General features: G+C 59.1%; 10 protein-coding genes across 10 annotated transcripts; 6 read left to right on the top strand and 4 right to left on the bottom strand.

The window, feature by feature from the left end:
• Nucleotides 1–124: 124 nt before the first annotated feature.
• On the top strand, nucleotides 125–1,614 carry BDZ90DRAFT_262820 (hypothetical protein; the record flags this gene model as incomplete). The annotated part of the gene is made up of 7 exons (XM_025508532.1): nucleotides 125–416; nucleotides 475–562; nucleotides 641–756; nucleotides 822–952; nucleotides 1,023–1,178; nucleotides 1,243–1,447; nucleotides 1,511–1,614. 7 exons carry the CDS (start codon nucleotides 125–127, stop codon nucleotides 1,612–1,614), a joined length of 1,092 nt encoding a protein of 363 aa, XP_025359579.1.
• Nucleotides 1,615–3,724: 2,110 nt separating this feature from the next.
• On the top strand, nucleotides 3,725–6,643 carry BDZ90DRAFT_234568 (Pkinase-domain-containing protein). Its single transcript, XM_025507062.1, has one exon. It carries the CDS (start codon nucleotides 4,161–4,163, stop codon nucleotides 6,288–6,290), a length of 2,130 nt encoding a protein of 709 aa, XP_025359578.1. The 5' UTR covers nucleotides 3,725–4,160; the 3' UTR covers nucleotides 6,291–6,643.
• On the bottom strand, nucleotides 6,321–8,117 carry BDZ90DRAFT_90758 (alpha-galactosidase). The gene is made up of 2 exons (XM_025509937.1): nucleotides 7,297–8,117; nucleotides 6,321–7,219 (listed from the first exon to the last, which is right to left on the bottom strand). The coding sequence occupies exons 1-2, from the start codon at nucleotides 7,760–7,762 to the stop codon at nucleotides 6,351–6,353; spliced, it is 1,335 nt and encodes a 444-aa protein (XP_025359577.1). The 5' UTR covers nucleotides 7,763–8,117; the 3' UTR covers nucleotides 6,321–6,350.
• Nucleotides 8,118–8,307: 190 nt separating this feature from the next.
• Nucleotides 8,308–9,018, top strand: BDZ90DRAFT_262817 (DUF924-domain-containing protein; the record flags this gene model as incomplete). The annotated part of the gene is made up of 1 exon (XM_025508531.1): nucleotides 8,308–9,018. The coding sequence occupies one exon, from the start codon at nucleotides 8,308–8,310 to the stop codon at nucleotides 9,016–9,018; it is 711 nt and encodes a 236-aa protein (XP_025359576.1).
• A 109-nt stretch (nucleotides 9,019–9,127) lies between these two features.
• Nucleotides 9,128–12,062, top strand: BDZ90DRAFT_90189 (hypothetical protein). Its single transcript, XM_025509935.1, has 3 exons — nucleotides 9,128–10,725; nucleotides 10,786–10,881; nucleotides 10,948–12,062. The coding sequence occupies exons 1-3, from the start codon at nucleotides 9,237–9,239 to the stop codon at nucleotides 11,715–11,717; spliced, it is 2,355 nt and encodes a 784-aa protein (XP_025359575.1). The 5' UTR covers nucleotides 9,128–9,236; the 3' UTR covers nucleotides 11,718–12,062.
• A 30-nt stretch (nucleotides 12,063–12,092) lies between these two features.
• Nucleotides 12,093–12,712, top strand: BDZ90DRAFT_262815 (hypothetical protein; the record flags this gene model as incomplete). Its single annotated transcript, XM_025508530.1, has 2 exons — nucleotides 12,093–12,153; nucleotides 12,231–12,712. 2 exons carry the CDS (start codon nucleotides 12,093–12,095, stop codon nucleotides 12,710–12,712), a joined length of 543 nt encoding a protein of 180 aa, XP_025359574.1.
• Nucleotides 12,713–12,730: 18 nt separating this feature from the next.
• BDZ90DRAFT_268697 (MFS general substrate transporter) lies at nucleotides 12,731–15,213 on the bottom strand (the record flags this gene model as incomplete). The annotated part of the gene is made up of 5 exons (XM_025508721.1): nucleotides 12,731–13,895; nucleotides 13,962–14,439; nucleotides 14,650–14,666; nucleotides 14,749–15,073; nucleotides 15,135–15,213. 5 exons carry the CDS (start codon nucleotides 15,211–15,213, stop codon nucleotides 13,103–13,105), a joined length of 1,692 nt encoding a protein of 563 aa, XP_025359573.1. The 3' UTR covers nucleotides 12,731–13,102.
• A 261-nt stretch (nucleotides 15,214–15,474) lies between these two features.
• Nucleotides 15,475–16,884, top strand: BDZ90DRAFT_276121 (hypothetical protein; the record flags this gene model as incomplete). The annotated part of the gene is made up of 2 exons (XM_025508915.1): nucleotides 15,475–16,135; nucleotides 16,177–16,884. 2 exons carry the CDS (start codon nucleotides 15,475–15,477, stop codon nucleotides 16,647–16,649), a joined length of 1,134 nt encoding a protein of 377 aa, XP_025359572.1. The 3' UTR covers nucleotides 16,650–16,884.
• Nucleotides 16,885–17,589: 705 nt separating this feature from the next.
• BDZ90DRAFT_256201 (membrane protease subunit, stomatin/prohibitin like protein) lies at nucleotides 17,590–19,103 on the bottom strand (the record flags this gene model as incomplete). Its single annotated transcript, XM_025507882.1, has 3 exons — nucleotides 18,451–19,103; nucleotides 18,194–18,341; nucleotides 17,590–17,937 (listed from the first exon to the last, which is right to left on the bottom strand). The coding sequence occupies exons 1-3, from the start codon at nucleotides 19,053–19,055 to the stop codon at nucleotides 17,590–17,592; spliced, it is 1,101 nt and encodes a 366-aa protein (XP_025359571.1). The 5' UTR covers nucleotides 19,056–19,103.
• Nucleotides 19,104–19,399: 296 nt separating this feature from the next.
• BDZ90DRAFT_234562 (putative MRS4-protein of the mitochondrial carrier family) lies at nucleotides 19,400–20,849 on the bottom strand. Its single transcript, XM_025507061.1, has 4 exons — nucleotides 20,476–20,849; nucleotides 20,166–20,391; nucleotides 20,030–20,086; nucleotides 19,400–19,945 (listed from the first exon to the last, which is right to left on the bottom strand). The coding sequence occupies exons 1-4, from the start codon at nucleotides 20,617–20,619 to the stop codon at nucleotides 19,455–19,457; spliced, it is 918 nt and encodes a 305-aa protein (XP_025359570.1). The 5' UTR covers nucleotides 20,620–20,849; the 3' UTR covers nucleotides 19,400–19,454.
• Between the last annotated feature and the right edge of the window lie 102 nt (nucleotides 20,850–20,951).

Below are 20,951 nucleotides of genomic sequence, written 5' to 3'. Positions count from 1 at the left end.
CCTTCATCCTGCTCGACGCGCCCTAGCCCAGCCACCTCGACACGGTCACTTCGTCCCCCTTCCGCATCCTACATCTCTTCCTTATTCCCAACCCCGACTCTCTACAGCTCCAAGTAACACCATAATGCTCTTCATTTCCCTCTCCGCCGCCATCGGCATGGTCGCCATGACTCTAGCTCTCGCTTTGCCCGCAGCAGCCAATCGCGACGTCTCTGCTGGCCGGGCAGCACTGCGTTCTGCTCCGAGCGTCTCCATGCCCGTGACCCGTCGCAGGCTCTCTCGCGCCTCGTCCATCACGCCAGAACTCATTCACGCTCGTGCGGGCGGCCAGCCTATTGGGTGGGACTCGGGTGTTGAAGTCTACACCACGTCAGCTACTATCGGTGGCAAGGCCTACGAGATGATTATGACTTTTGGTGAGCTGCGTACGAGCAAGAAGGAGTAGGGACAAAGGCTGACTCGCGCGCCTCGCAGGAACGCCTAATGTCATCATGTCCAAGGCGAGCGGCTACTCCACGGGCCAGAGGACGGGCAAGATCGTCACTGAGACGTTCGGCTCGATGTGAGTCTGCGCGAATCAGCATGGGAGGGACAAGCTGACTGTGTACGGTGTCCTCGTCATCGCATCATTGCTCGGTAGCAATGGGAGTTACAAGGTGGAGGTCGTCCTTGACACCGTCTCCTTGAGTGGGGTCACCGCAAAAGGCGTGGCTGTAGGCAAAGCCGACTCGGATGCCCTGATCTCCTCTGCAGCACGTAAGTCGAATGGCAGGTATGTGCGTGCAGTCGTCTTGCCTGCTCAGCTTTCACGAACCGCTCAGGCTCCAAGTCGGTTGGACTTCTCGGTCTCGCTCCTGAGAATCGGGATGCCTACTTTAACTACAACTCCTCCTTCCAGCCTCTCGTGGTCGCTTCTGGCCCTACGCCCTTTGCGCTGACGTTGGGTGATAAGGTGAGCGTGCGCGCCGGTGGTGCTGACGGTGAGGTCAACAGCCACTGACCCCATTGCGCTGTCACCGCAGACGGGCACACTGCAATTTGGCCAATTCAATCCTTCCTTCTGGGTACCCTTGAGCAAATTAGGCGATACGTGGGACCTGCTTGGATCAATCAATGGCATACCTTTTTCTCAAGGCACTTTGGATTGCCAAGAGCAGCGCCTTGCTCCAGACGATGCCGTGCGTGCGCCTGCTAGATGGCGAAGCCCGATTTGATGCTGACTTGCCCCCCTCACCCGTGCAGTCGGCCGACAAGATTCTGCGTGGCCTTGGTCTCAAGCCCGAGTACATTAAGATCTCGGGCGGCACGATCAAGACGGCAAAGGTCGACTGCCAGAAAGGGGCTCCACTTACGCTTCGTGGGCCTGATGGCAACGGCTCGATCGTCGTCGACGGGCCCTCCAGCGTGTACCGCCATGCTGGGCAGTGCTACTCGATTATCCAGGGCTGTGAGTGTGTGAGCGCACGAGAAGCTCAGAGCTAAGCTGATCTGCTTATTCTCTCGCTCGCAGACTTGGGGGAAAAGGGCTTGTGGATTATTGGCGCGCAATTTTTCCACAAAGGCGCCGTCTTTGACATCCGAGGCAAGCGTGTCGGCTTCGGCCTGCCCGCCTAGTCAGATGCGTTGGCCGCGATGCTTTGCTCCTTCTCAGTCAGGTCGTGAATAGACGATCTTCTCTCCATCCGTGGCGGTCGTGGCGGGCCGTGAGCGGGAGGTGATGAGGAGGGCATGCGTCGCGTCGCGACTCCGAGGACTGGGTCACGGGTGGCGGCTGTTGATGAGGGCATTTGGCGTGCCCCAATCTCGCTCCTGAGAGTGCCAATACACTTCCCTTGCTCTCAATGTGCTCGAGGATGGCTGACCTCCGAGTGTGTCTACCCTCGTTCCTTCGTCCCCTCGACCCCTCTTCCTCTTCTTCCCTTCCTACCCACACCTACTTGCCTTTCTACAACACACGCCCATGCTCCCCTCCTTTACACACCTACTGCGCGCCACCGTCGCTATGGCGCTCGCTATTGCGCTGCTCCACACCGATGCTGCGGCTGCCGAGCTCGAGCCCTCCCCCCGCTCGCCTTCTGCTCTCACCTCGTTGCCCGTGCTTCGGCGTGACATTGGCGGCTTCCCCGTCGCACCGGGCTCCCTGCGCGCTCGTGCTCCGGCAAAGAGCACTGGACAAGCCCTCATGTTCGACAAGGGCATCAATGCCTACACCACGACGGCCAATGTCGGCGGCAAGACCTATCCCATGGTGATGACTTTTGGTGAGCCAGATGCGGTTGAGCGCGCAAGATGGTCCATCTGATTGACCCTCCGCGCCACCTGATAGGCACGCCCAATGTCATCATGTCCAGGTCGGCGGGCTATACGACGGGTCTGAAGACGGGGAAGATGGAAGTCGAAGACTTTGCTGCTGGGTGAGGGCGCAGACGTAGACCTGTCTCGGGGAAGGATTGACTGACCTGCTCGCTTGCCATCGGTTACGCAGCAAGAATTACAAGGTCGAAATTGTACTCGACACCGTCGGTGTTAGTGGAACGACGGCTCAAAGCGTTGGAATCGGCAACGCCGACTCGGATGCAATGATTCGACCTAATGCCTGTGAGTCTGCGGGGTAGACAGGACCATCAGTTTCTAACACCGTCTGTCCGAATTGGGCAGTCACCAAACCCGTCGGAGTCCTCGGCCTCGCGCCGGAGAACAAGGCTGCTTACTCCGGATATAATACCTCTTGGAAGGCTCTCGTGACCGCTTCGGGGCCAACGCCTTTTGCAGTCACTCTGGACGGTAAGGTACGTCTACGGCGAGCAGCACTTGCTTGTGCCCGCTCTCATTGTCCTGCTCTTCTCCGCGATAGGGGGGAAAGTTGCAATTTGGCCAGTTCAATGCCTCCTGGTGGGCTCCGCTCACCAAGAAAGGCAACCTCTGGGATATAGACGCCCGTGTGAATGGTGTGCCTACCGGAATTGGAGGGACGCTAGACCCGCAGGACACGGTCGTCTTTGTGGACGATGCGGTGCGTCGATACGCGTGGTAAGGCGGCTCGCTTGCTTACCGTGGTTTGCTCTGCCCATTCTTGGCCCGCAGTCTTCCATCAAGATCCTCACGTCCATGGGTCTGAAGCCCGAGATCGTCCAGACTCCCGATGGTACCGTGCGCGGGGCAAAGGTTGACTGCGTAAAAGGAGCTGCGGTGACCCTGAGCGGACCCGCCGGAACTACCGGCCAAGTGACGGTAAGCGGTGCGGACAGCGTGATGCGCCAGGGCGGGCAGTGTTACTCCATTGTGCAAGGTTGTGAGTGGGCGAGGACAATGGTGTGTGAAGAGGAGGCGCGCACTGACACACGTTGGCAGATGGAGGCAATGTCACGTACTGGACGTTGCCCTCGCAGTTCTTCCGCACAGGTGCTGTCTTTGACATTCGCGGCAAGCGTGTTGGCTTCGGCGTCCAGGCGTAAGGCATGGTCTCTTGCCCGCAGACGCTCTCGTTCATGCTCGACACTCTTACTCTTGATCTTGATCCGAACCCCACGAAAGTTACTTTCCCTTAAAACACTTTGACACGATGAGCATAGTCTGAAAAAAAGCTTGAGATGAAAGGGAAACAAGAAGAGCTGCTGCCATCGCGTCTCGATGCAGCCACAGTGCTGCAGCCCGTTCCGTCGCGTGGAGGAATTGAATCTGAGTTGGTCGTCCGTCTGTCCGTCCGTCGGTCCGTCGATCCGCCCAGCAACTCTTGTCCTCTTCGTCGTTCACGCAGCCAACAGACCCACCAATCCTCGCGCCAACGTCGTACGATGTACGGCAGAGGCGAGCGGCCGCCCAACGATAGCAATGGCGGCGAAGGAAGCAGCAGCAGGCGAAATTCCAGACGCGACAGCGCCGGTGCCTGGACGATTCGAGGCTCAGCTGCATCTGCTCAGCAAGAGGATACCGACGAGTTTGGAAGGGTCAAGAGGGGAGGAGAGGAAGGGATCCCAGGCAGAGATACAGGGCGTAGTGAAGCAAAAGAGGACGATCGCAATCGAGCAAGGCGAAGAGAAGACGACACCGCCGCTCGCAACGACCGAGACGCTCAGCGCCGAGGCCCTCGACGAAGCGATTACGATGATCGCTACTTAGCCGCTCAAGCTTGGCATCCTCAGGCGGCGGGATATTATGGCATGGATCCTTACGCAGCTGCCTATGGACCGTCAGCTGGTCCAAGCGGCTATTACGCTCAGCAAGCTGGGGCGGGCAGATGGGCTGCAGAGGGTTACTATGGCGCGACACCTAAAGGGCCACGAGATAGCTGGGCGTCTCGGCGGGATAGGGAGCGCGATCGTCGAGACGATCGGGTCAATCAGAGTGGCAGGGATGACACAAGCGCAAAGAGGCGATCGCGCTCGCCTTCGCGGGATTCATCTGGCGCGAGAGAGGGGGACAGGCGAAGAGATGGGAGCGCGACTCGCCGCAGGGCATCACCACCACCACGCGCCCCAACTTCGCCGCGGCGTAGGCCACCAGCATCAAGCACCACTACGAGCACATCCACCCCCGTTTCTGGCCCGGATCCAGATGCTCGCACAAAGGCACGTAGAGCCGCCTCTCGCTCAGCTACGGCAAAGGACATCTTCTCAGACTCGCTCAACTATGCTGACATGGAGGACAGCGCCGACGCAACACGCCGTCCTCCTCCGAGTCCACCATCGCGCACGTCGTTCACCCCTCGCCGTCCACGGTCTGCATCACGTTCGCCGCCACGTCACCCTCGCCAGCCACCTACGGGTCCGCGTGCAGATCGTCGCGATGGCGCCCCACCCACAGGTCCAGCAGCAAGTCGTGCGAACCGAGCATCCAGAAGCCCTGAGCTCGATCGCAGGAATAGCAGGGCGAATGGCGACGAGAGCAGGGATCGAGGGTGGAAGAGGTCAAGGACGCCGTCGGATCGCGGTACAGGATCGCAGAGCGGCGGCAAGGCCTCGCTCAGTCCGGAAGCGGTCAAGCGGATCAAGCGGCGTGACAGCGGTGAGACCAAGCCAGCGCCACGCCAGATCCTCGAAGTAGCCTCCAACAATCCCGGCGTGCCCGCAGTCATGACTACATTGGCTAGCTCGCCTGTGCTCGGTCCTAGCGAAGACGAAGGCGATGAAGACGAGGACGCAACGCCTGTCACGCCAGCGCAACCGCAGCGTGCCCTACCCACCGAGCTCTACACGCGCATCGCCCAAGTCGGCGAGGGAACGTATGGCCAAGTCTTCAAGGCTCGATCCGAGACTACCGGCGTCCTCGTTGCGCTCAAGAAGATTCGCATGGAGAGCGAAAAGGACGGATTCCCCATCACGGCCATGCGAGAGATCAAGTTACTCCAGATGCTCCGCCACCCGAACGTGGTGCGGCTGCACGAGATGATGACCACGATGAGCACTTCGGCGAGTGGGCGGCCAGGGGCAGGAGCGGTCTACATGGTTTTCGAGTACATGGAGCACGACCTCAATGGCGTGTTGCATCACCCCTCCGTGCAGTTCAGCGCTGCTCATCTCAAGTCGCTGGCGAAACAGCTCCTCGAAGGGCTAGACTACCTACACGACAAAGCGGTCCTGCATCGCGATTTGAAGGGGAGCAACATCCTTCTCAACAATGCGGGCTTGCTCAAGCTGGCCGACTTTGGACTAGCCCGCCTGTACGCCAAGCGCCGTACCGACGCCGACTACACGAATCGCGTCGTCACGCTATGGTATCGTCCGCCAGAGCTGCTCCTCGGTACGACGCGCTATGGGACCGAAGTCGACTGTTGGGGAGCCGGCTGTATCTTCCTCGAACTCTTCACGCGCAAGGCGATTTTTCAGGGGCAGGACGAGATCCATCAGGTGCAGGCGATCGTAGACGTGCTCGGGCCGATGAGTGGGGCAAGGTGGGAAGGGGCTGAGCAGTTGCCGTGGTTCGAGCTGATCAGGCCCACGGTGCCCGCGCTCGGCGAGCCTGACGCCGATGGTGGAGCCGTAGACGTTTGGTCACAGCGCTTCCGCAAGAATTACGCTCACCTGCTCTCACCACCGGCACTCGACGTCGCAGAAGCCCTCTTGCACTATGACCCACGTAAACGCGCTTCGGCGGCTCAGGCGTTGGCGATGCCTTACTTTACTGAAGAAGCGCCGAAGCCCAAATTGCCCGCGGACGCTCTCTCGAAGCTCAAGGGCGAGTGGCACGAGTTGGAAAGTAGGCGGGCGAGACAGAAGAGTGGGAGGGCGGCCGCGGCGGCTGAGTTGGCTGCAGGAGCGGGGGTCAAACGAGCAGCGGAAGGAACGGCTTGACGCATCCCATAGCATTACATGCATGTTACACAAGGAGCCTCATCTTGACATTTCGTCGCTTCACAACTCGTCGTGCTTCTTGGGAGTGAGCTTCCATACCCTCGTCTGATGCGGGTTGAGCTCAACACGCGGCAGCTTGCCCTGCACGCTCATACCCTGCAACTTGCTCTGACCAGGCTTGCGCGGCGGATTCTGGAAGTCCGTGTCGCTCCACAAGTCGTACGCAGTCCACGACGCCTTGGCCAGCTTGCGATCGTCAAAGAAGACTTCAGAGAGGGGCAGCTCGACGTCCCACTTGGACTCGCCGAAATTGACCAGCGCCACCGCATAGCTGTCGTTGCTAAGCGTGCTCTGCCAGACTTGCTGCTTGCCTGACTGTAGGCGAATGGCGGGGGTGGAGCCAGGGTCCTGGTTGATGGCGATGACGTGCTCGTTGGTGAGGACAGCACGGTCTTGGCTCGAGAGGTCGGCAAAGACTGGGCCTTGAATGAGGGGACTCTTCATCATGCTCCACAGCGTGAAGTGGGTGACGGACTCGTCGAGTGTCAATCCCTCGCCCACGCTCACGCCGACCTCGAGGCTATCGAGGTCATTCCATCCGCCAGGAGCAGCCTTCTGTCCGAGGGGGGCAGCGAAGTTGGCAATTTTCTCTACTGAGCAATGATATCCTTGCGTGTTGCAATCGCCCTCAACCACGCTCGTGCACGGGCAGCGATCATCCTCGCGATTGAAAGAATTCGTTATGTCTCCGGAGATGCGCCATGAGTTGGCAATTGTAGATGCAAAGTTCCAGGGGCCATCCTCACCCCAGTTGCAGAGAGAGTAAAAGATGGGTCGGCCAGTGTTGTTAAGAGCAGTCGCCATCTTGTTGTAGCGGTCGTAGGAGAACTGCGGCGTTCCCGAACGTCCTTGCGCGAAGCAGTTGTCGTCTAATCGCGCGGCGCGGGCAAAGAGCGTCAGGGTCAGAATCACGCTGAGTCATGTGTCTCTGCCGCTCATAACTCACACTTCAGATAGTCGAACCCGGCGTCAGCCCAGCTCTGGGCGTCAGTCTCCTCGTGATCAAGCGAGCCGATCTTGCGGCCGCACGTCATGGTTCCAGCGGAGGAGTAGATACCGGCTTTGAGTCCCAAGTCGTGGATCTGGTCAACAACGGCCTTTAGACCATCCGGGAACCTCGTCTTGTTCGCCTCGAGGACGCCTTGTGCATTGCGCTCCGCGGCTTGCCAGCAGTCGTCAATGTTGAGATATTCGTAGCCAAACGGCTTCATCTGGTCGGCGAGCTGCTTTGCGCTCTCGATGATGATGTCTGCGTCGATTTCACAGCCGTAGGCATTCCAAGTGGACCATCCCATCTGCGGTGTCTGTCCCAATCCATTACTCCCGCCATGCGCGAGTGAGGCAAGAGCCAGGATAGTGGCGAGCAGGGAGAGGGGAAGCATGTTGGCTAAAGATTGACGAGGAGTGAGCATTGATCGCGGCGACTGCTACTTTATATCGTCGTGTGCGAGCCCCTTGGCCAAGAAGAATTCTTGTGCTAGGTGCACAGACGAGGGCGGCAAACTTATCCGTAGACGCAGTGGGAGGGGGATTCGCTAAATTGTTTCGCTTGGAGAGATTCTTGATGTGGAGCCCCCCACGCGGGCCCCACGCAGGCCCCTCGGAGCCCCCCACTTGGTCATCACTTGCCCGGCAAGGCGATTTCTCCGCTGACACTTTGTTCCTTCTGGAGAGACTACGATCGCATGCAGACCTGCCGCTATGAGATGTCAAGCACTTGCCTCGACGATTGAAGAGGGGAGAGCGGATAGAGAAGCAAGTCTTGGTGGCCGCTTTTGCTCGGCGTCTTTCGGGCGAAAGGGGCAGCAATTCTTGGCCTCGGAAGTAGCCACAAGGACGTCACCTCCGCTTGTCCGCCTCCTTCTCGTTCCATTGCGTCTACTCTTCACGATACGGAGCTGATCATCACAGCATCACGCCCCCCTCCCCTTTCCCTCCTCTACATCATCACTTCGCCATGACCACCCTCGTCAAGCCAGCGCTGCTCGCCCGTCTCCGCACCTCGATCCCACAAGTCATTGACATCTGGTTCGAAGGCGTCGAGGCTGGCGCCCAATCACCAGGAGCGGCAGCGATGGCGCGATGGTGGGGATTCCAGCGGAGTCGAGAAGAGAACGATCGATTCAACTCCCAGTGCCGTGAGAAGTTTGGCGCTGTCCTCGACGACATCAAGGACTTGCCCGCGCAGAGCCACGCCCAGCAGATCGCCCGAGAGATGAGCGAAGCATCCACTCCCCTCGACAAATATCACAGCGTGCTTGGGCTTGTCCTGCTCTTCGATCAGATGCCCCGATGCATCTTCCCCGCCACCAATCCGCTCATCTACGCGCACTACGACCAAATCGCGCAAGCTGTCAGCCAGGACGCCATTTCCAAGGGCCTTGATGCGCAGGCCAATGCGAAATCGATGGCCTGGCGCCTGTGGTTCTACATGCCCCTCGAGCATTCCGAGTCGATTGAACAGCACGAGCAATTGGCCCGCCTGCTCGAGGAGATGAAGGACGACTCGCCATACTACAAGAACACGTCCGACTTTGCCGCTCGTCACCACGAGATTATCGAGAAGTTTGGGCGCTATCCGTATCGTAACGAGGCGCTGGGAAGGCAGAGCACGGATAGCGAGCTCGAATGGATTCGCCAGAACGGTAATCCCTTTGCGACGCAGTGAGAGCACCCCCAGCGGGGTGGAGGAGGGCGGGCCAAGGGCGGGCGAGGAGAATGAGGAGGGTGAGCGGCTACGCGGGGGTTGAATCGGGCGGGCTAGAAAGAGGATCGGGCTGCGCATTCCCGCCGGCGACTTTCTTCCGAACCTGCGTTATGCCTTCTACTCTTTCCTTTTCCTAATCTCATCTCGTCTTCTATACCTCTCCTTCATCATCGCACGGCATGGAGGAGCCGACGTCTCGTTCGCCCATTGCGAGCGCACGCAGGCAACGCTCGACGTTGTGCACAATATGCTCCGTGGTCGGCCTACTGGCGGCCTTTGTCATCTCGTACCTGGCGATTGAGGGGACGTTGAGCGTCAAAGGGAGCTTCAACACCTTGCATCCTGATCTGATGCAGGTCGACCCTAAGCTCACAAGCCACTTGGTTCCCATCGCACAACCTCTGCTCGACAGGGACACGCCGTTCGGCATCCGGGCGACGGTATGGATGGACGTGACGCAGCACGTTGAGCAGGGCTTACCGTTGCCCGACGATGCGCGATTGGTGTCTTACTCGGTGCACGGCGCGAACCGCTCGGAGCTGATTCTCTACGACGCCGTCGTGGCTGAAAGTGTCACGTCGATGTCCAAGGCCTCTCTGACGCTTCCCTTGAACATTCCGGTCCACCCGCTCTACTCGCAAGAGCTGGGTCCTTCCTCCCTGCGCGTTGCCTTTACCGCAGTGCCCAGCAACGAGACGCTCAGCAAGCTGGGCGCATTCATCGGCGCCAACTCGCTGTTTCGCGGCTCTCGCCTCATGCTACCTCGCACGCTCGACTCTGAGCGTTTGACGCCTGGCCACGACTTTGGCACCACGACCGCGGTGCCGTCGCTCGAGGCTGCCCTGGAACAGAACTCTGCGAGCATCAGCCTTTTGGCTCTTCTTCCCGCGGGCATACGACACGAGCAGCCGGAGGAAGGGCGCAGCTTCGATTGCGCCAGCCAAAAGATTCTGCCGCCAAGCCTGGCTTTCCTCGACAACGTCTACCAGAATCGCCACTTCGTCAATCGCGTTCACAACGACTCGCTGGGAGGACGCCTCTACCTCGACAATCAGTGCCAGCTGCATCTACCCCACATTCGCTCTCGGATCGGCATCGTGATGCTCAACGATTTTCGCTCTTTCTTCAAGGCCGTCTACACGAGTGCGCAGCGCGAAGTTGCAGCCGAAGAGAACCGATGTCATCGCTCCTCGGACGACCCGAATGTTCAGCAGCTCCTCTTGGCCAGCCACTGCCGTAATGTACGAGAACATGGCCCGCTCGAGGTGCTGTTGTGGTTCGATGGCACCAGCGAAGACATCGGTGACAGCCTGACCAAGCAGTACCGCTACGCCCCCTCGCTACGCGTCTCTCGTACGCCTGGCCACCCGGGCCATCACCTGACCCTCCCGCGTAGACGCCCAATCGACGGCGATCTGCCCGCTCGACCTCCCGCCGGACCCTGTGCGGTCCCGCACATTCAGCTGAGTGAGGATCCCGCATTTTTCCACGCCGATGTCGAAGTGCACTTCTCCGCGCACCAAGCCATCCGCACCAACATGGCCGAGCAACTGGATGTATTCGAAGGATCGCCGCCCGAGCCTGCGTCTGGACAACTCCCCATTGACGTTGGGCAAGAGGTGACGCTCAATTCGTCCATGGCGATGGAGTACATGTGGGAGGCCAAAGGTGAGTCGCGCGTAAGTGTGGCTTTGAGTCGAGCATTGCTGACCCTTTGCACGCCGCCAGCTGCTCTCGTTGGCGACCGCATCCATCCTCAACACCGCCCGTTCCTAACTGCGGTCCCGCTCCTCGACGCGGCTGTGCCCTTTCTGGTCTGCATACGTGCGTGGACCGCCGGAATGCACTCTCTTCATCCCTTGCTCACGATTGCCTTTTCCTCGCACGCAGTCGACACCCTCTACTGGTCGTCTCGAACCACAAGTGCCGGCCTCTCCATCACCGCTCAATGGATCGGCGCCGCAAGCCTGGTCCTTGCCTTCTTCAGCTCCGTGCTCGGGCTCATTGAGCAGCCAGACGCCGCAAGCATCATCATGTTCGTCGTACTCGTCCCGATCGACCTCTTCCGCGTGTACTACCAGACACTCGTGCTTCTACGCATCCAACCCTCGACGTCATGGCGTCGCCTCACACGTCGTCCCGCATGGAAGGGCGAGGTCAAGAGTCGCGCCGTCGAGAAGCTCTCGCCAATCTCCCATCCCGCTTTGCCGGCCGCCCTCGTCGCCCTCTTTGCCGGGTACCACTATTGGCTTCGACCCCACGACCTAGCTGTCAGGCAGGAGCGAGGCTGCTTCGGCAGCCCTGACGAAACGCCAGCATTCACGTTGTCCTCGCTCATCTCGCTCGCCTCAGTCAGCCTGGCTGGAACGGCCACGCTGTTGCAACTCTCCTTCAACGCTCGTTGCGCCACGTTCGCCGGCCAACTCAAATGGTCCGTCTACATCGAGACGGTCTCTGCTTTCGTCGCCATGGCGGTAGGACAAGTGGAGCTTATCGGCGGATGGAGTAGTAGGAGGTACGCCGTCACGCTGCAAGACGTAGAGCGACTCTCAATCCTCGCCATCGCCGCAGCGCAGGCTTTGCAATTCAGCGCCGTTCTTCAACCGCTGCCTGGATCGGGAGAGCGTCTCGGAGAGGCAGAGTCATTGCTGGAGAGGTGAGAGCGGCGAGGACCTTGAAGATTACCCCTGCCATCGCAACGCGCCCGCCCATGTAGTGACGTAGTCGTCGCATGACCTGACCTGTACTATATCGAGAAGGGCAGAGCGTTCAATGAAGGGGCACGCGCGTGCGAGGATGCAAGTGTGCAACTCTATCTCATCAGTTGCCTCGTCTCGTTAGTCGCCGTCATTGGTGTGGTCTCCTAGCGCACCGCTGGTTCACCGTGCATGTCGTCGAAGTCTTGGCGACGGCACAGCCCCGCATCTCGCAGGTTGCATCGGATGCGTCCAGAGGTATATCAAGAGAGCTCCCAAATTTGAGATCGTTCCTCTGTTTCCTCGCACCACCGCCTCGATATGCCATCTCAATCCACCATGTCTGCCATTGCCATCTGGCCACTGATGGTGCTGCCCACACCAATGGCAGCGGCCTGTCGTGAGCAGCCCTGGCACGTGAGAGGCGGCGACAGCGAATCGTCATGCTAACCACACATCCACGACACCGGAACGAAGTGCTGGCGAGCGTTTTAGGCTACGCCTCCACCGTCTACGGTCTCGAGCCCTCCCCAACAGACACCCCCCACCTGACAGCCCTCATCCGTCTCTACTTCATCTACTCGCTCGTTCTAACCGTGGACGCAGCCTGGTTGATCTCCTCGGCCATCCTTTGGCCTCTGGCCCACACACGCAAGTGCGACTTCAAGAGCGCATCGTCTCGTCGCAGATGGCGCAAAGTGAGCCTGGCCATCAACGCGGTCATGCTGCTTCTCATCGTCGTGTTTGGACCTTGCGCGCTTGCTTATGCAGCCAAAGACATCTACGACGACTTGGCGAACGGCTGGATCGAGGGACAAGCACCGATCTTTGGGGTATTGGTAGTCTTGAGTGGGATTACATTGGTGGCCAATTGGGCTTGGAGGACGGAGGAGGGGGATGAATGGGACGACGAGAAGGGCGATGAGGGTGGAGACAAGGTCGCATTTGCCAGGGCATAGCGTGAACGTCCTGCTGACGCATCCTTGGATCCACGCCTCATCGATCAAGGCAATTCACGGGAGACCCCTCTTGATCAGAATGAATGAGAAGTGGCAATGATATGAGGGCGGTTGCAAGAAAGAGAATGGTGCGAGGAAGGGAAAGTGGAGCCAGACTTTTTCCTCCCCGTCTTTCCCCCGCAATCCGATTCTCAACTCCGCGTCTTTTCCGTCCGTCAGACCAGCGAGCCCGCCTCCTCATCTTCCTCTTCGTCCCCCCCTTCTTGCTCGCTGCGCACCATCAGCGGGCATCACACGGGCTGCATTGCGCTTCAACATTCATTGCCCTTCTCATGCTCCGGACCAGCAGCTGTCACTCCAGCTAAGGCCACGGACGCCGTCACGCCGCTTCTACGCCGGCTTGCGCAAGTTGCTCTCCTGCGCCAGACGGGCTGCAAACGCCAAGATGGCCCCCAAGGCGAGACATCCTCCCGAGAAGCCTGCTGCCGCCTTGTATCCCCCGCGCGAGTCGATGATCCAGCCAGCGATGGGCGAGCCTAACAACGCTGCCACCGCCAAAAGACCTGCCATCTGGCCCACGCTCGAGCCAATGCGCCGCAGATCGGGCGTTATGCTACCTACGCAGGCCGCAAAGAGCGAAATGATGCCTCCGCTAAAGAAACCGTAGAAGCCTCCCACGACGAGCACGCCTGCCGTGCTTTGCGCGCCAATGGAGGCCAGGACGATGATGGCGGCAATTGCTGAACATCCCGTGAGCAGGTTGAGAGCGCCGAGCTTGGGCGCAGGGATGGGCACGCCGAGCCGTCCAAAGAATGAGCAGGCATTGAGGATCGAGATGCTTGCGAACTGCAGCTCCGTTGGCGCGCCTTGGGCGGCAGTCAATGCCGGCAAGTAGAAGAAGAGGTAGAAGATGCCGAGGAAGGAAAAGAAGAGAGAGGCAGCGAGGAGAAGGTATGGCCTGGATCGCAGAACAGGCGCGTAGAACAAGCTCTGCCTCGGACCAGCCCTCTGCTCGCTGCGTCTGATCGGCGAGGTCACCGTGACGAATGCAATACTGAGCAAGGCGAGTCCGATGAAGCCTACAGCCCGCCATGTCCAGCCGAAGCCGGCATTGTTGAGCAAGGCGCGAATGATAAAGGGCCAGGTGACGCCGCCGATTGACGAGGTCGCAACGACGATGCCGCTGCGTTGACACGGGTGCAAGGGTTAGCGAAAGGGAGTCGACTGGTGTTGCTCGGCTCTCACTGACATTGCCGGCCCTCTCTTCTCCTTGAAATGCAACATGATACAGCTGAGGGGAACCGCAAAGCTACAGCTGGCGGCTAGGCCGAAGAGAACGCCTTGAGCGAGTAGGACCTGGTAGTATTCTTTACAAAGACTCGTCAGCATACACGCGACGGTGTAAGAGACGACGAGCCAGCCCATCAAGGGGCGAGGTCCGAAGCGATCCATCAAGACTCCAGCGACGAGGTTGCCGCCAAAGAGGAGGAACGTGGAGATGGACCCAATCCAAGAGATGCTCGAGGGAGAGGTGCCGCGCAGGTAGGTCGTCTCGTAGTATTGCTGCAATACGCCAAATGCGTTGAGGAAACCAAAGCCCATGAACAGGCAGCATGCCGAGCCTAGAACGCACAGCCAGCCTGCTCGACCTGGCTGCGTGGGAGTAGGGGCCGCAGAGGGTGAGGCCTTCTCATCTGGCGTGACGGCGTGTTCGACGTCCTTGGTCGCTGTTGGATCGATTGAAGATGGAGGGGAAGACATGGCGTGGGATGACGCTCAGCGAGGGCTGATCATGGGCCGCTATTATACATGGAATGAATTGCAAGGAGCTCGGATTTCAGATGAGTTGCGAGGCGATGCTCAGCTGACTGAGGGTCAGTGCGCAGTCAAGATTGGCCCGCTGCCGAACCAGAGCGAGTCCGGGGGGTGGGACTTACTTCTCCTTGTCTTGAGGCTGCCAGATCCAATTGGCGGAGAGGAAGATGGAGGAAAGCACAAGTAAGAGACCGTAGACGGGGGCCTGTACTTCCACGAACCCGTTTCCTGCGTCGTCGTAGACGCGCTTGGAGGCGTAGGCTAGCCCGCAGGCACCAAAGATGATGACCAAGGGTAGCATCGAGGCATTGATGGCGAGAGACACGCGGCGCCATGTACACCGGTATGATGCCTTTGCAAAAGAGCTCGTGCGAGTGTGAACAAGAGGCCAAAGAACGGCCGATGCGATGAGCCAAGCTGCATTGATGTTGAGGATCAGCGAGTAGATGAAGTAGAGACGGACAAGCGCCGTTAAGTTGCCACTGTCATGCCACGACGGGCCGAGCGCAAAGGAGGTGGAGCTGTAGCCAAAGACGGCGCCAACGACTGCGGGAGCAATACATGAGTGACATACTTGCGATTGAACAGCCTGCGAGGCAGTACGTACGATTGAGTCCAGCCAACGCAGAGGGCAGGAGCATCAAAATCCAGGAGGATATGGCTTGTGAGGTAGACTGAGTGCGCATTTTCGTGAGCGGGGCGTGGTAGAGACGGTGAGTATGACAGCGTCTCTGCTTTAAAGTCCTTCCTTTGCAGCATGAGGGCGCGCGTGGAGCAAGCGGTCACAAGGCAGAGATCACCTATCAGATGGACGCCAAGATCCGCTGCATCATGCGAGATGCAAGAGTTGACTTCCGAGGCGGGGGAGCGCTCGCACACGCGGTAGTCTCTTCTGCCATGCCGTGGGCAGCTTCAACCCTAGCAACTCGGACCGAAAGGAGAGAAAAATGGCATCATACAAAGCGTTCTACCGCCACTATCAACTGCCTCACTTCACCACGAGCGTAAAAGGCGGGAACCTCACACCGTGCTTCGAGGCTCCAGAGCGTCCTTCGTCCAACTACAAGGGCAGGAGCAGTCTGCGCAACGGCGACGTAAGAAAGGTAATGGAGCGCCGCCTGACCTATCACCGCAAACTCTTTGGCGCCCTTGGAGCCAGGCACGGTCTCGCTCATGCCTACCACCTCGTCCTGCTTCAAGCGGCGGACATCATACTTCAAAGCTCACTTGCCGACCTCCTCCCCCGCGGCGAAGTCCTCCTCGACTTAGCAAATGATGCCGCCACCAAATGTGAGATTCTCTTCGGTCTCGGAGCGTGGAAGCCGCAGCGCGAAGCCATCATGAAGAAGTTCCCCTCGCGTAAGCTACGACTCGAAGTCAGAGAGGGAGGGGCGAGCTCGTGGCCGTGCGCGACAGCGATCGAGAGGCCGTTGTTCGATAAGCTGGCTCTCGTCGTGTTGTCTCAGAGGCAAGACGAGCCGGGTGAGGTCACCTTGAGCTGGCCAGCATCACCGCTGCCGCGACCAATATACGACCTGGCGTACAAAGTCTTTGCCCTTTTGCCTGCTTCGAGCCAAGCTGCGCGACTTGAAGCCCGACGCAACTACTGTACATAGCAGCTGATAAGCACCGTCGTCGGTCATGCAAAGGCTGGACCACTCTCGACCCGCAACATCAAAGTCTCTTTGACGGACGCTACGTCATGAGCCAGGGTGGCGTCATCAGGCTAGGGGGCATGCTCGTCAGGACCTTCTATGGCCAGGACACGAATGTCGCCAAGGCCAAGCAGCTCTTTGGGTCGCGCAGTGGGCTCGACACTATCGCTGGGGGGGATGCACCACCGCCTGGCTCCAGCGTGCCGGTACGATTCAACATCAGCAAGCTTCGGACGGTCACGCAGCGATGCAACTTTGCGGTAGGCATGTTGAAGCCCAGGCCCACTGGAGGTGGAAGATGCAAACGCGCTGGAGTCCTCTTTGGAGATCGTGTGGCGGCCATGGACAAGATTGACTTTGCCGGTGGTGTTGCAAAGCCTCGGCGACTCAAACGTTGGTCGACTCCAGACTTCTTCCCTTCTCTCCCACCGCTGCCTCAAAGCTGGCCCGCCTCTGAAGAACCGTAAATAGGAAATACGTCAACATGCCCGCTCACCCCAATCACTCGAGGTGTTGACCCACTTTCGTGTATTCAACCTGTCTGCCCTCTCGAGTAGATCTTCCATTTGCATGCCTCTGCCGGACACCGCGTCTTCAGCTTCCCGTCCTGCCTCTTACAGGCGCAACAGCGGCCGCTTCAATCTTCGGCGCCAGCCACTAACGGCCGTCTTCGTGCTTCTCCCTTTGCCAGCGTCGCAGAATGATAGCCCATATCAGGCAGAGCATCCAGAGTGATTGATGCGGTTTCCGTCCTGGGCTCTGCTACCATTCTCTGATCGCTTGCCCCAACGCGCACACTGATTCCTCGTAGGCAAAGCCAGGCAACGGCGACCACGAACCGAATGAGTATTGGAAAAAGCACGGCAGGCGGTCCCGTAAAGCAGCATGGCTTCGAAGTAGGCTGATGGTGGCCCGTTCGACTCCTGGAGAAGAGCGTCTTTTGATGTTCAGAAGCCATGCCGACGTCCTATCGGCTTGCACTACCACTATGACTCGTGCTATGCTTGACGATGAGAGCCACCTCAGGCGTCAAATCCTCTCTTTCCTCAGACTGAGCCGACGGGGCTAAGCTCGATTGCTCGCGCCCTCGTCTCGTTCCACTCCTGGGGCCCCGTACGTTGCTGGCGCTCAGGCCAGCCTCCGCCCATCGACATGCCTGCAAGAGCCGTAGCGCCGCAGTCGACAAGAAGGTCTCAAAGCGGAATAACGAGCAGCAAATGGCCAACTTTGCGCTGCTCCGTCCCTATTGCAGTGCCTTGCTCCAAGTCGCCGCTGCTAAGGCTCCCAGGAGAAAGGCGGCCAGAGGCTGACGCCTTCTCGCAACGCTACGGTAATCTCACATGCATTCAAACAAGTCTCGAGCCTACACAATGGGGTATCAGGTACGCTGACGTCCCTTGAGCACACCTACTGCTCTGCCATCTCGGACATGGCCATGTACTGCTGCATGTTACCACCTGCAGGCGTAGGCGCACCCTGCGGCGCGACCTGAGCGCCAATACCTCCCGGCATCTGACCCTGACTATGCATGGGGAAGAAGATGACCTTGGCGTTTGCATTCTTGGCCATCGATTGCATAGCATCGAGCTCTCTGATTTGCAAAGCTGGACCTGATGCGAGTTCATTGGCTGCAAGCCTCAAGAGCTTGGCTGCCTCAACCTCGCTGCGGGCTTGGATGATGCGACTCTCGCCCAAGCGGCGTTGCGTCGCAGCGGCCGACAAGCTTTCCTGGAGGCTCTTGGAGATCTTGATGTCCTGTGCTCGTCGAATTCAAGACAAAGGGAGACCAGGAGAGGCACGGTAGCGACGACGGACGGATGCGTTGGCGAGAGAGAAGTGAGGATGCGGAAGGGGCGGAGTTGTGTCAGCCAAGGGTGCGGAATAGCGAGGCGCAAGCGAATCGGAGTAAGGCCACGTGGGCGTCACCAACGCTTGGCCTCCGAGCCACGGTGCTTGCGGCAGCTACGAATCGCCTCGAGGTCACGAAAGCAACGCATCGCATCGAACCCACCTTAATCAAGATGCTCTCAACAGCAACACCCCACTTCTCCGCGACGCTTTCTACGAGTTCTTCGACTTGCAGCGCGACGGCCTCGCGGTCAGAGATGAGGCTTTGAAGGTTGCGCGAGCCGACGACGTCTCGAAGGGTTGTCTGAGCGCTGTGAGGGCGAGTGGGACGGGGAGAGAGTGGTAGAGGAAGAGCTCGTGAGCACGACGGACGGAAAGGGAGATCAGGTCTTGAAGAGTCCTCCGCGCGGTTCCACTTACCGTTCGATGAGCGCGTTGGTGACGTTGCCGACCCCGTAAACGGCACGGTATGGGTTGTTGATGACGAATTGCACCACTGAGTCGACTTCTACGGACAGATTGTCCTTGGTAATGATACTCTGCGTGGGAATTGCGCAGATGGTAACTCGAACATCCACCAGCTGTAGCGATTCGCTGACAACGTTGAGTCGGATGAGTCCCGGGTCATGCGCGCGAGTGAAGCGGCCCCAAGTTGATACGAGTCCTACCCTGCCTTGAGGAATCGTCTTGAATGGAGACGGGAAGCACAAGCAGCAAGGAATCTGACCAAAAGCCCCGATACAGGATCCTAGACCGCTCATGAAGGAGCTGTAGAAGGAGTGGGGACCATCATCGCCTCCGATATCTTGGGCATAGGAAGGCTGCATCTCGGCCTTCCTGAGCGGCTGCACCTTGATGAGACCACCGTCGTTGTGGGCCTTCTGGGCTCGACGAGGCGCTGACGTGTGCGTAGGAGTATCATCGAGGCTAGTCGCGTTCTCGTCGTGGAGAGCAGCGAAGGCGGGATCATGGTCTGCAGCCGTGGTGGGCGCCTTGCCCTTGACGTCGTTGTCTGCGGCAGACATTGTGAAGAGATGATGTGGTTGAAGATGAGGAATGAGGAGGTCGATGAGTAGGGGGACGAGGAATAGCCGCCTTTCTTGAAGCCTACGGCGGTTATATAGGCCGGGCTCTTTTACGGCTATCGCATTGGGCGAGGCAGGTCCGTGCTCTTAGTGCGTCGTTTAGCCTTCTCTCCGTCCGCCTGACCCACCTAGTCCGCGCTTCTGAGATTGGCTCAGCCGCATCGCATCGGCACACTGCAGAGGCAAGGGCAGGCAAAGAAGGAGAGCACGGAATCGGGCCCTTGGCGGACCGAGACGTCCTCAGGACACTAGAGTAGAGAGAGGCACACAGCCGACGAGGCATAAAGACGACAAAGGTCATCGTGACCGGATAGCATTAAGGTGGTGACGATGACAAGGTCAGGTTTGCTTGCTGAGGAAGAAACGGAACCCCTCGTAGGACAGCCAACACAGTGCGTTGCTAGGCATGAAGGTCAATACCCTCGGCGAAAGTCCTCTTGCGAATCCCTTCATTCCTTCCCTCTGCTTGATAATCTTCATAGCCTCAAGCATACCACTCGCGCTGCGAATCTGAGTGTCCGTCGACGAGCCTCGTGTCTGCAGAAGCGTCTTTGCGACGTCGAGCGGGTTTGTGACTGCGGCTGCTACTGCGCCTGAGAAGCCGCCAGCGGTTACGTGGGTCATGGGGGAGTACGTCTCCGAGGGGTTGAGGACCTTCTTTGCCCATTCGTAGACGGAGAACTGGACAGCGGTAAAGGGGACGGTCATTGTGAGGGTGGTTGGGTAGGAGATGTAGAACGCGCGGATGCCTTCGTTGGCGTAGATGGTGCGAGCGCAGGTGGCTACGGAGCGATACGCGGAGCCTTGCATCTGCATGCGTTGCTTGATGACTGGCGGCGCAGGGAGCGAGGCAAAGGATTGGAGGGGGCTTAGAGGTCAGCGGCGACCGCAGAGTGAGCGTCGAACGTACGCACCATCGAACGGGTTCATGAATGCGTCAGACGCTACAGTCGCTGATGCTCCGGCAAAGGCTGAGCGTGCGAGGTGGGGAGTGGATGTCAGTACAAGATACTCTATCAGTCAGTATTGGGAACGAGGCGCGGCACTCACCCGTGCTGGCCCATTGATGTCCCTCCCTGTTACCGCCCGTCATATCCTTTACCACCTCGTAGGTGCCGAAATACAGCGCATGCGCTGGGCCCGCCCCCAAGATCACTGAATTGACTCCCCTCCACAGTGACTTGGCCCCCTCTGCTGTTGTGATTCGATTCAGCGCATTAAGAACCGAGGTATATGCTGGGGCTGCTCCTGGTGTTGAGAGAATCTGCATTCGAGTCTGCGGGTGTGGTGTGATGAGGGGCAGGACAGGATGCCGTCAGCCAAGCTTGTGGCATGGCAATTCAACACATTGCGCACTCACCCGGATCACATCCACTGGAAACATGACGGCATGCTCCGAGATACCTGCGAGCGATCCCGCCAACATCGACACGGAGAGGGGAACACCCTGCAGGTCCTCGTAGTCAAACTCCTCTACCGACTCGACGGCTTGCTGCGATGCCATAGCGGGCGGCGGGCGGGGCGGAGCGAGAGGGCGAGGGGGCGCGAGATCGATGACTTCCTAGCGAGAGGTAGAGCTGAAAGTGATGGTATGTTGTCCTCTGTTGCGGCCTTGCTGCCTTTGCTCCGTCGTTATTGATGCGCGGAGGGACGGACAAGAAGAAATCAAAGTCGTCCGAGTCTCGAGTCTCAAGCCTCGAGTCGACTCGTCTGGTCTCGTCTGGTCTGTCGCGGCGGCGGCGAATGCAAGAAGTGCTTGGCCGTCCGCTCCGTCCGTCGACGAGGGCGGCGGCGAGATGAGGTTATGATCGCGTGGCCCGGTCGTCAAAGAGCAAG

The sequence above is a fragment of the Jaminaea rosea genome (genome assembly GCF_003144245.1).
Source record: "Jaminaea rosea strain MCA 5214 unplaced genomic scaffold BDZ90scaffold_17, whole genome shotgun sequence".
Lineage (NCBI taxonomy): Eukaryota > Fungi > Basidiomycota > Exobasidiomycetes > Microstromatales > Jaminaea > Jaminaea rosea.
The sequence above is the reverse complement of the archived record's forward strand: the minus strand, read 5'-3'. Positions and strand labels throughout refer to the sequence as shown.